General features: G+C 48.8%; 4 protein-coding genes across 4 annotated transcripts; 2 read left to right on the plus strand and 2 right to left on the minus strand.

The window, feature by feature from the left end:
- Window positions 1-2,305: 2,305 nt before the first annotated feature.
- On the minus strand, window positions 2,306-3,475 carry H257_09898 (hypothetical protein; the record flags this gene model as incomplete). Its single annotated transcript, XM_009836279.1, has 1 exon — window positions 2,306-3,475. The coding sequence occupies one exon, from the start codon at window positions 3,473-3,475 to the stop codon at window positions 2,306-2,308; it is 1,170 nt and encodes a 389-aa protein (XP_009834581.1).
- Window positions 3,476-5,372: 1,897 nt separating this feature from the next.
- On the plus strand, window positions 5,373-5,795 carry H257_09899 (hypothetical protein; the record flags this gene model as incomplete). Its single annotated transcript, XM_009836280.1, has 1 exon — window positions 5,373-5,795. One exon carries the CDS (start codon window positions 5,373-5,375, stop codon window positions 5,793-5,795), a length of 423 nt encoding a protein of 140 aa, XP_009834582.1.
- Window positions 5,796-6,749: 954 nt separating this feature from the next.
- H257_09900 (hypothetical protein) lies at window positions 6,750-9,386 on the minus strand (the record flags this gene model as incomplete). Its single annotated transcript, XM_009836281.1, has 5 exons — window positions 6,750-6,963; window positions 7,083-7,290; window positions 7,380-7,977; window positions 8,875-9,133; window positions 9,211-9,386. The coding sequence occupies 5 exons, from the start codon at window positions 9,384-9,386 to the stop codon at window positions 6,750-6,752; spliced, it is 1,455 nt and encodes a 484-aa protein (XP_009834583.1).
- Window positions 9,387-11,727: 2,341 nt separating this feature from the next.
- On the plus strand, window positions 11,728-12,244 carry H257_09901 (hypothetical protein; the record flags this gene model as incomplete). The annotated part of the gene is made up of 2 exons (XM_009836282.1): window positions 11,728-12,004; window positions 12,195-12,244. The coding sequence occupies 2 exons, from the start codon at window positions 11,728-11,730 to the stop codon at window positions 12,242-12,244; spliced, it is 327 nt and encodes a 108-aa protein (XP_009834584.1).

Consider the following 12,244-nt stretch of genomic DNA (forward strand, 5'->3'; position numbering starts at 1 on the left):
ATACTGATTTACAAAGTAAGACATCAGTAGTGTTGCTTGCATTAGGTCACGACATTGGAATGAGCGGCCAGCATCGTCTGTAGATGTATCTTGAGTGATCTGCATGACACAGGCCTATATTATTCAGGGATTGGCTGCTCTCCGTTTGACACTCGTCAATGCCACGTGACGTCATAGCTAGCAATAGTTCATTAAGTTTGGTGCGATGAAGCAGAGGCTTGTGTTCACTTTGGAATTGCCCTTTAACTGAGCACCTTAATACCAACCCCTTTCAACCCCGCCACTGTGTTGCCCGCGTTCATCCTAATAAAACGCATAATAAACATGAAAGAGGACAACGTTCTACGGGCTTTGGATGCAAGGCCATGGCGGCGGCGACACTGTCGGTGCCGTAGATTCCGCCGACAACGGCATTGCGGAGCAGCGTCATGTACTTGTCTTCGTCGGATGCCGTCACAAGTCATAACCGCATCCGACGTGAAGCAGCTATGTCGAAGTACTTTGTCGTGGTCGGTGACAAAGTACTACGGAAACTCGTGCGACTTGCCCAACTCATTGAGGCGCGCCAAATCTAACGACCCCTCGTTGTGCCAACACAATGACCCGAGTGCGATGTTGAACTCATTTGTCATTGAATCATTCAATGACAAATGAGTGCCATCCCCTACTACGCTACCGATCTTCGATTGAATGTAAGGTTGCATGTTGGTGCAGGCCAACGACCACACCACTTCCACCATAACCGTATCAAAAATCCGGATAATCGATGATTCGCAAATATTCGTAAACGGCTAGTATCTTACAAACATTTCAGAACTATAGTTTATTCAAGTGTATGACAATTAGATAATTGTCGTTTACGAATATTTTCCATTCGCAAACCAAGTGTTAAGTTTGGTTTAACCGGACGAATATTCGCAACGCCCGAAATATCCATTCGTAAACGAGTACTATTTACAGTTATTAATAACAAGTCCCCCTAGATGCTAGACAGCGAGCCGTTACTCTGGAATTCTGGTTAATTGAGTTTGGATTATCATTAACGTTAACCAGAAAAAGCAAGGTGAAATAGGCAATTTTGTATGCAGCGCAATGTGAACCACATGATATTGTGCTTTTCATGTAGTTTGCCCGTTGTTTAACTGCGTTAAACAACCAGACGTTTAAAATAATACAAGCCCGATTGAAGATAAAACAACGTTAAACACAAGTTCTGCATTTCAGCGAATAAAACAACCCTTACTTTATTTCAGCGGCTAACTAATCGAGTTGCAGCACCAGGCCAAATTACGCCGTACAACCACCAGTTCATCACGATGCATACCGTATTAGGATGTGAAATGGGAGTACTATACATCGTGTAGTCGTAAATCGCCCTTGCCTACGTACAGTGCTAAGGTTAGAGCAGATCAAAAGTTGAAGGTATGGCATAGCTTTGAATCATTGGACAGAGCGACGACTACATGTACTGTAGCCTAACTATATCCTAACGTTATATACATTACTCGGAGTAGATAATGTTAGTACTGTAGTGATCACGGATGGGAGGTCATGTATGTGGCCATAGCTCCTTCAGTTTCATCGTCAAGCTCCTTGACATGTTGACGTAAAGCAAGTTGTTTGCCAGAATGAAAACCGCAAACAACTTGTTTTACGAAAGTGCCAGTAAAACCACCTTCAACCAACCAATCATCGCATTAGATGAAGTAACTTTAAACAACGCACCCAACCGTTATTCAAGTTACTTTAGACATTATTTAAGCCTGAGAAATTTTTAAACAATGAATTTAACCCTGGAATTGCCAAAAAAGGTGCAAAGCACAATATATGGTCGTCGCATTAAATTACAAAAGACACCGCGAAATTTTAGTATTCCAAATTCGATTTACGTTTCGAAACATGGTGTTCGCACGAAACAAACACACTCAGCTGCTACTTCGAAGTAGTTGGCATCAAGCTCATCGAACGCGTCTCTTTTCGACACAAATAATATCAGGTCCGGTACTTCTACATTCACAACATCATCGTTTCACCATTAATCATTGCTCCTTGTATGCCGCAACGTCCCCTTCCGTCAACGCATCCTACAACCAGTCGTCTGCCTACAGGTTAAGCACCTCAGGTCCCTCGAATTTCGTTTCCTTGTCCACGATTTTCAAGATTTCTTTGCAAAACGATGAAATCGCTGTTTCTCGGCCCACAGAACGCCTCACGCGATTTGGAGACCAGTTTTGGACTCTCCAAGAACAGGCATATTTATTGATTTATATGCAAAAATGAACACTAGATCAAATTTGGCTACACCCTACTCATCGGTTTCACCCTCCATGACGCTCTTGACGTCCTCGCTTCCCCAAAGGAAAGAATTGCAGTGGAGGAACAATTGCTCTTCAAAGTTTGATGGCAGCACACTGCGACGGCGGTCGATCATCGCCCACTTCGTCACAGAGAACAGCCGCTCGCACATGCTCGACGTCGGTCGAAGGAAACGGCAGTCGAGGTAGTTACTCCGGGCCTGCAGCAACTTGCGACGCTTCAATGCACGAGCCGCCATGCTCATGCTGTCCGTGTCACCCACATACACACCATCGGGCATACTCGGCGTAGACAACAGAGCAATCGCTATACGCTCGTCCTCATTAAGTGACGCCTCCATGTGCTGAAGCATCGTCACCACGCCAGACTCAAAGGTGGGGTCTTCCACGACACTTGCATCCGGCCCCAGGCGAACCTCAGCGCCAGGGTACTGGACAACGACTTCGTCAAACAGCATGCGGACATCGGCAAGTGTCAACAACTCGTCCTGGAGCGCAAGCGTCACTGAGTTCAAGTCGGTGAGCTGGACAATCAACAACTCCACATCACGATCTTGCCGGCTGTTAAGCAGTACCATGTCGATGTCGTCTAGCCCGAGTTGGAGAAGGAACGGTTTCAACTCGACGTATCGAGCCAACATGGCGACCGATGAGCTCCTTCGTGTCTTGTTGCGCTGTTTGGGACACAATGGTGTCGTCCGGCGAAGCTTGGCAGCAGGAATGATGTTGGACAGCTTCTTCATGATGGCATGTACAGCACACAGCAGGTCCTCATAGTCGGCTAGCACATCACCGACGAACAAGTTAAAGCGATGAGAGGCACAACCCTCCATAGGGATGCCAGCCAAGCGAGTAAAGGCACGGTTCGTGGCGCAATTGTCGCCGATCAGGGCCACCACATTTCGGCGCTGTTTGCCGTACACATCGAGGACAAAGTAAAAAAATTCCAGGAAGGCTGTAGCACTCAATGAATCTTCGTCGTTCATCGACGACAATGAGATCAACACCTTCTCGTATCCACGCAACGAATCACTTGGGAACGACACAAAGACAGCCACGTAATGCGTCGACCCACTTGTCCAGGCATCAAATACACACGCAAACGACTCGGGCAGGGTCTTCTTTAGCTTCGCTTCCAACCAACGACACATTTGGTGCATCCATTTCATGAGCGTCTTGTTGCTGATGGGACCAAGGTTGAGTAGCGGCGAGCCATGTCGTTTTCACAAAAGTTGAAGGGCAACAGCGACGACGTAATCCAGGTCAGCCAGCCGTACACGTTCCGCACACTGCGCGAGAACAGGGGCATGAACAGATTCTGCTCCGAAATCGGGGCTGTGGCGTCATAGTTCAGGTACTCGGGGTGTTCGCGCTCAATGTGCGACGTCAAATTAGTGTACCCTGTGCCGTTTTGTGTGCGGCGCTTCCCACATTTACAGAGCCAAAGCGTCGATTCAGGTGAGGTACGTGTAAAGTACAGCTCGGCGAGTTGTTTTCCACGAAGGGGCGATGGTTGGTTGTTGTCGTTGGTCATCAAAATGAATTGTGTTTGTTTGGTTTGATTGTAACTATGTGTGAAGTTAATGGCGTACGGTTTCTAAGGAATCCTGAGAAACCGGACGACGGCCGGTGTGACGCCACACGAGCTGATCCGCGGAACCAAGCCCATGATCACGTCACTCAAGGTGTTCGGTTGTGTGGCCTGGCGCCGCAACGAGACGCAAGAGAAGACCGCGTCGCAAGCCAACCTGTGCATGTTCCTCGGCTACAGCGAAGTCAAGAAAGCCTACAAGGTGTACGACTTAGAAGACAAGAAGACGGTGTTCACGGTGGACTGCACCTTCAAGGAAACGGAATTCCATCCCCACGTACCGTGTTCGTCGAGGATGACGACGACCAGCGCGACGGCAAATGTGGCACCATGGCGCAAGCCACCAAGGAAGACGTTGACATGGACCTAGCCAACACGCCACCACCACCACAGCGCTCAGCCAGCAGCATGACTTCGGAGCGCGGCAAGAGCCCTTCAATCCGCAAGTCTAGCCCGGCTCGCCTGGGGCAACCCTTCGCTCACTACCCGCCACAAGTCACGAGACACGACACGCGAAACTTGATCAGAGTCGCGCCAACACACGAAAAAAGACTACGGGAATCGCGCTGGGACCGATCGCACCGACCCTCAACCAAGAAGAAGTCGACGTCACCAGCACGAAGCAAGCGACCGTGGAAGGCATGGACGCTGCTAGCAAGCACGAGCCACCGCCGTCGACTCGCGCAATGCTAAGGTCCGTGCAAGCGCACACAACAACCGCACAACCAACGCGGAAGGCGGGCGACCGTGGACAATCGCCACACAAGACCCTGCGGGCGGAGGACACGCGCGGCGTCGCAACAAAATTGCCGTGGCAACACTCCATCGACCGGGATGACTCGTCCGACGCAGCCAACGCAGTGTGCTTCAGATGTGTGCTTCAATGCTACAGACGTCGACGAGGACGTGACCTGGGACGTTCCACGAAGCGATGCAGTCGGCTGACGCCACCGGCTGGCTTGAAGCGTGCAAGAAGGAGATAGGCAACCTCGAAACCACGGAATGCTACGAACTCTCCCAGGTACCAGATGGCACGCGTATATTGAAGTCGAAATGAGTGTTCAAGAGAAAGGAAATGCCAGATAGCACTCAGATCTTCAAGGCGCGCGGGGTAATAACGGGCTTTGCGCAAAGCCAAGGCATCGATTACGATGAAACTTATGCGTCATCCGGGGCGACTCTACGACTCGTCCTAGCTATCGTCACTACCTCCGGCATGAAAAGCCGCCAAGGTGACGCCACAAACGCCTACATTCACGCCAAGAGCGACCGCGAACTGTACATGGCGCCGCCAGATGGGTTTGAAGCAAGAGGCATGGCCTGGCGCATACTTGGCGCCTGGCGCCTGGCGCCCTCTACGGCCTGAAACAGAGCGCACTGCTCTGGTACCAGCACTTCAAGGCCATCCTGGAAGCCCTCAACTTTGCCGCCACGTCGAGCGACAACATTGGTTTCTCGGACTCCTCATGGGCCGACGACCGACCCACCGGGCGCTCGACCTGCGGCTACCTTTGGAATTCGCGTGCGGGCCAATCTCCTGGAAATCCAAGCTCCAAGCCATCGTCACGCTCTCCTCGACCGAAGTGGATTACCTTGGCGCTTCTCTCGGCGACCCGCACGGAATGCACCTCGACAACCTTATGAATGAGCTCGGACTTATCAACTACAAGTGCTGCAAGGACTTTGACATCATCGAAAATAAGGCCGACGGTACAACGGAGGAGTCTGTGAACACCATCGTCGGTTACGTAGCAATCTACAAACCTGAGCGCAAAATGTGGGTAAGCCGATTCCGTTCCATAACCGAATTGCAGACCTTTACAATGTCCACGGAAGCCTTGGTGCATTCAATTAGTGAAGCCTTCGCACATGGAGTCGACATCACATGATCAACTCAAAATGACAGTAATACGTATTGAATATATGCAATTCCCCCCGTGTACTTTTATCTCCATGATAATGTGAAAACCAACATGAGAACATCCGTAGTCTACGAGAAATCACCCATGCAACGCTGATTTGTTGAACGTAGGATAGATCTATGAATCACGTCGTCCGCCATCTTCATCGATGGTTGTTGACAGATTCTCAAGCATTTCTCACTCTCCGACTTGGTCATCAATGCCTCATTTATGAATGTGGTCATCCCTCATTCCACCATCAGTCCGTGTCGGTGTCGTACACCTTACTAGAATGATCACATGGTTGCGCGAGCGGGTGGCGCAAAACGTCTTGGTGGCACCCATCGCAAGTGCTAAAAGTGACAACACCCTGTTCTGTCATGAACATCACCACTGCCCTGAAGCCTCAGGTTGCAGCATTGGCTGCAACTAGTACGAGGTTTTTGAGCCTTTTAGAGGCTTTTCCTCGCTTAGTTGATAGCCAGCCATATCCACGGTACATCATTAGGATGCTGTGTCCTGATTGGCTAGCCATTAGCTAGTCCGTCGAGCCTTTAGAGCCAGCTGTTCACACTGGTGACTAAGCTAATTCACTTTCCGTTTCACCCGCAACCACCCAGTCAGTGTCCCCCCCGGGCTTTTGCACCATCCCACTCTAAAGCCCACCACTGGAGCACTTGCGATGGGTTGCTACCAAGACGTCTTGCGCCACCGCGTTAGCCCACCAGAGCCGCCACGGCATTGCGACCCAACCGAGCGCACATCATAATGTTGCCTGTAAGGGGAGAACCACATTGATATTGATATTGATATTACGCTGTAACGTTAAGATCACTCAGCGGGCACTTAATGCCCTCGGCCGCGTACTAGCTGCTTTTGGAACTAGCGGACATAACAAGTTGGAAAACCTATTTGTTGCAGACTCCAGGAGAAACGATGTGCTTAGGCTGCTGGAGGTAGTCCTTTAGGGTCGGGGGGCCGTCGCGGGGGCCGGATCGGCGGGGCGTTGCTTACCGGGGGGGATGGGGTGGCCGGTGGCAGTAAGGAGAGTCGACGGGAGTACCAGTCACGTGTCTTGGCTTGCAGGTGGGCACGGAGGGTGCGTATGCGGCGGTCATGGCCCGTTGGGGCGGTGTCGTTGTGTAGGCGTTTGAGCCTAATGTTATTGTTAACCTCTGTGAGGAGGGGGAGGTCCCCGGCGGTGCGTATTTGTTCCATATTGGTGGTACATGTGGCGCCCCAGTGTCGGCGGAGGATAGCCAGTGAGCAGAGAACCACTGTTTGTGGAAGTGGGGGGCATGTAGGTGCGTGAGGGAGGCTGCCCAGTCGCGTGTGGATTGCGTCATGGTGGAAAACATTTTCCAGCCGGTGGTAGCCGAGTAGATAGTGTGATAGGTAGCTTCGAGGTAGGTACGGGAGGCATGGGCGTATTGGTCGTACATGGGGATATTGGTCTGGGCCCAGTGGAGGCAGTGGGTGGGGGCTGTCAGGATCCTGGGGGAGGTGTTGCTGGTGTCCATGGGCGGGCATCTGAGTGTTGTGGGTGGGGGGGGGGCGATGGAGCCAGTGAACGGCATCCAGGGGGCGGAGAGCCGCGGTCCAGTGTAGTTGGGCCGGGGTCAGAAGGGGTTGTGGTGCTAGTGGTGAGGAAGCCAATGTGAATGGGAACTGGGTTGCTGGTGGTTAGCTTATCCCATTGGGGTGTGGTGGTATGGTGTATGGAGGTGATAGCTCGGAGGAGGAGTTGGCCCGCGGGTATGGTGAGGAGCCATGTGGTGGTGAGGTTAGATGCTAGTGCATGGCCCAGGGAGCCGTCGGGAACTACGAACCAATATGTGGCTGTGGTGTGGCTGGCGGTTGAGGATTGGATTTCCGCAGAGAGTCGGCGCCACCAGGGGGCGGAGAAGGGATGATGTGTCGCATCGATCCACCAGTGGTTATTTGTGGGGGGGCGGGGGATGATGCAGTGTGTGGAAGCTCCAAGCGGGCCTTGGAATGTAGCTCCGTTGGGGCCGCCCATCCATTGGCCGAACCAGAAGTCTCGGGGTGCTAGGAGGGGTGTACAGCTGAGGGCCGTGTGGTAGAGCCAGCGGGGTAGTAGCCCCCCCCCCGGCTTCCGGCATTGGGTAGATTCCCAGTAAAGGTGGGTGGCCGTGAGAGCAAGAGTTGCCTGGCAGGGTGGACCAAGGAGGCGATGCATGTGGAGAGCCAGAACACAGCGTGTAAGTGTGAGCGCGATCATGCATTGGCCCGAGTTTAGGGAGGGGTTACGACTGCGTGTGTGCCATTGGGGTCTTGTCTGGCCTGTGAAGGTACTTGTGATGGCGTTGCATTGCCCGGGAAGGTATATATATATATGTCTTGGTCGGGAAGCCAGGCTTTGGGAGTGACGGCTTGGGTGGCAAGAAGGAGGGCTTGTGTGAGGGAGGCAGACCCGGGGCATTGCGGGTGCGTAAGTCCAAAGCGGTGTTCCTGCGTTTCGAGGTACCCTTGAGCCGTTTTATGTCCTTGGTGAGAACATGGAATGCATGAACGTTGCTGCTTGAGCCGTAGATGTGTTGCTTGTGTTGGTTTTAACCCTATCGGACGTAAAGGACTTACTTTTCATGAATATATAGGTGGTCAGGCGAAATATATTTTCGAAAGGTGAAATTAACCGTTCGTTGGGTGAAATATATCGGGGGTTGGGTGAAATATAATGGACAAATTTCAATTTGCCGTGAAATATACTACGTAGTAATGGTAATTCGGTGAATTAAAATGAGTGTTAGGTGAAATATATCCGCTGTTGGTGGAAATATTTTGAAAAAAAGCTGAAATGTAAACGCAAAATGGTGTAGTAAGAACTTCGAAGTACTAGTACATATTAATAGTTGTACTGCTGTAGCAGATACAGACAGCAGTACTATGATTGATTGATTTGCAAAAAAATGAACTCGGAAAATTATTGATCGATTTGCTTTTACGACTTATGATTGGATATAATATAAGTTTATACCAATAAGAGTGAAAACATTTTGTCAATTGAACAAGTTAATATCCAATCAAAACACTCAGACAATTCTACTAGTAAAATAGAGTCCGCTCGATCGGTCCAGCTGATGTCTTGGTCGTCGTCGCCCTCATCGTCATCGCAGTTGTTGGCAAGATACAGGCTATCGATTAAACTCGAGATGGCGGCCATCTCCACATCGCGAGCAACTTCGGCTGCCGAAAGCGAAATGTTCAAGTCGAAGTCTTCCTTGTTCATGAAGCTCCTGGCCGTGCTCAACAACCTCGCGTGGGTATACAATTGAATCAGGTAATGCTGCACGCAGCCATGACAACTTTGTCGGTCGTAAGGACACGAGGCCGCGCATTGTCCTGCTGCAGGTACACACGAGTATAAGTGTTCTGTGGCTACTTTTCCTTGATCGCAGGTAAGATGTTGTTGACAAGCATATCCCGGTAAGCCTCACTGGTCACAGTCTTGGGGGCCGTGACAAGTGTTCCACTTGGTCGGTTGCGGCTTGAACATTGCGCCGTAACAGTGTCGATAAAGAACCATGTCCCAATCTTCCCGTTAAACCATTCGTTCATGGAGTGATCCCAGCGAGGACGAGCGACAGCCGAAATATACATCCATTTGATGATGAATCGTTTGGATTTGGTATTGCAGTGAGGTGGAATTAAGCCCGGAGGAAGGTACCATGTTTTCTTCACACGGGTCATATACAACTATTTCTCATCAATGTGAACATTGTTGATCGAGTCATCGACAACAAGACTCGCATTCACGAATCCAATGGCCCACTTGAGACGTGCTGCTTTGTTGGTATCCGTGAGGAATGGCTTAACGGGGCTCGAATGACGGACAAGAAGGCCACGTTTGTAGTACGCATACAGTATAGTTGGCGGCATGTTAAGAATAGATGCAATCGATTGAATCATTGTTCGATCAGTCATGGGAATCGCAGCAATTCGTTTGCAAGGTCCGTGTATTTCTGCTTTCGCCCAGCCACTCCCTTGATACGACTCGATACGTCTTGGCACAGCGTGTTTGATGTTGGGTCAAACTCACCACGCCGCCATAAACACGCAATCCTCTGCGAGTTGCAGCTAAACATTGCCGCCACACGCTGGTAGGACCCATGCGGAAGCTTTCCACTGGTTGACACTAAGAGTAAGAGGTGGTGGGAGATATCGCGGCGTTCTTGCGGTGTCAAGTTCCTTTTCGTTGCAACAGGTTGAGGCATATTGGAGATTGTTTTGAATTTCAATGGGCTTGATAAAATCAAATCGGTTTTCCCGCTCTAAGTTGGCCAATTTTTATCCAAATGATAGGGTCAATCAAGGCCAACATTTTGGTACTGATTTCGAGGGAAACGGAGCATTATTCCATGCGTTATAGCGAAAATACTGAATCGGTTGCATACGTTAAATATTTTTTTAATGTTTGGTGTACAATACTTATTGTTTGTATGGTATAGTTTGAATATATGATTTTTCAAATCTGCCATATGTGATCAATTGCCTTGATTGAGTACGGTGATTTTGGCACCCACGGGTTTATATTCAAGTTTGTATTAAACTTTATACTGCGAAAAATGTTGGACGAAATGCACTGAATTATGCGAAATCACAAATACAAGTGCAAAACGCTCCGCTATCACCTGATACCTTTGGAATGTAATAAATTCTAAAAGTCTTTGAGATATCACAAAATATATCAAATCATTATTTTCGTACTAACAGTAATCCATCAATATCGCGAACGGTTGTCATTATATCCAATCCAATGGCTTCATTCTGTAATGAGGAGTTTTCATTGGATATGATTATATTCAGCCAAAGCATCAGGATACCACCTTGAAGTTCTAAATTATGTTCATTTTTATGTTGTCCAATACAAATTTCAACGTGTACCTTATTATAATTCCTACAAATTTAATGTAGAATTGTTCATTTATAAATTAAAACGCGTCACGACACCCAGGTATATTATTTTGTAAATTAATATTCCATACTTCCTCTGTTCCATAAATCTAGCGACATTTGACTTTCAAGTGTCCCCAATAATTCATATATTGTCCAAACGTGATGATTCAAATCAATTTACAAAGAGAATCAAAAGGTGGAGGAAAAATTCCTTGACTGCGTTGCGCAAACATCAAGTTTTGGCACTCGAAATCAACTTCGTTTGTAGTGGACCAGATATCAATTTTAATACTAATTAAAGTATAGAATATGTTTGGTTCAAGGTTCAATGCTCCGACATTTGAAACACCGAAGATAGGACCACATTCAAATTTGCCGCCATGACCCAAACTCAAGAGAAACGTGAGCTCAAGGTGAAGACAAAGGTGGAGATCATCGTGAGACTGCAAGGCCTCTTGAAGATGGGTCATGCCGGTGCCATTTCTGCTTCCGCCTTCCGCACTTGAAGAAGGGTGCCATGAGACGTGCTGGAACTCTCCAAAACGTCACTTGCCCTGTGTTGCTTCTTGATTACGAGTAGGTTGGACCGATGTAGTTTTAACCAATGAAATGTGTGGATTCATATTATGAGCCGATTATATTCATTTATCACCAGATTTCTGGAACAAATGGTGTTTTGAAATGTCGCCAGATTTATGGAACAGAGGAAGTACATACAAAACTAAGATATTACGACCGTTCGCGAAATACAAAACTAAAGAAGTTTCACCAATTCATAACGTTATGTTATAATTTCAAAATACAAATCGATTATTGGGATATTTCAAGCACTTCTTGGCACTAAAAAATGCAGCTGGATTTATATTTTCCAACGCTACCTTTAGTTTTTTTGCAGCGAACATCATACCTGTGATCTTGCTGTTGGCCAAGGACCGCGGCCATGAGGTGGTCTTCACGCCGCCATACCATTCTGACCTGCAACCTAACGAGATAGTTTGGGCGTATGTCAAAGCGGCTGTTGGGCGCACCTCGACCACCTCGACCAAGTTACCGGACGGACGTTCGCCAGCTGCTGGATCGTGAATTCGCCGGCCTACCGAGCAGCGTGGTTTTCGATTACATCAACCATACCGATCGTAAAGTGGTAGAGATGGCAGTCTACCTGAATGCAATAGATGATGCCGCTGGGGCCGCATTCTCGTCCGACAGCGAAAGCGAAAGTGACGCTGACAGTTGCGACGACAGCAATTTTGCCGACTACGAAGACTACGTGGTGATGTGTAATGCCTGTAATAGTCAATTGTTCTCAAAAAGAATATTGTACTTTGCTTAGCACTCCAGAGGTTGAAGGTCCTGAAATTTGATAGATTGTCCGGAAGGTCGCTCAATGCGTTCGACCATTGTAACAGTAGTTCAGTCGTTCAATTGCAGCTGAATTACCTTGGTTAGTCATAAATATCCGGTATTTAGTGTCGGATGCCGGGTACATTGGTGGATTTTCGGACGCGTCGAACCTTTGA

Source organism: Aphanomyces astaci, assembly GCF_000520075.1.
Source record: "Aphanomyces astaci strain APO3 unplaced genomic scaffold supercont1.25, whole genome shotgun sequence".
NCBI lineage: Eukaryota > Oomycota > Saprolegniomycetes > Saprolegniales > Verrucalvaceae > Aphanomyces > Aphanomyces astaci.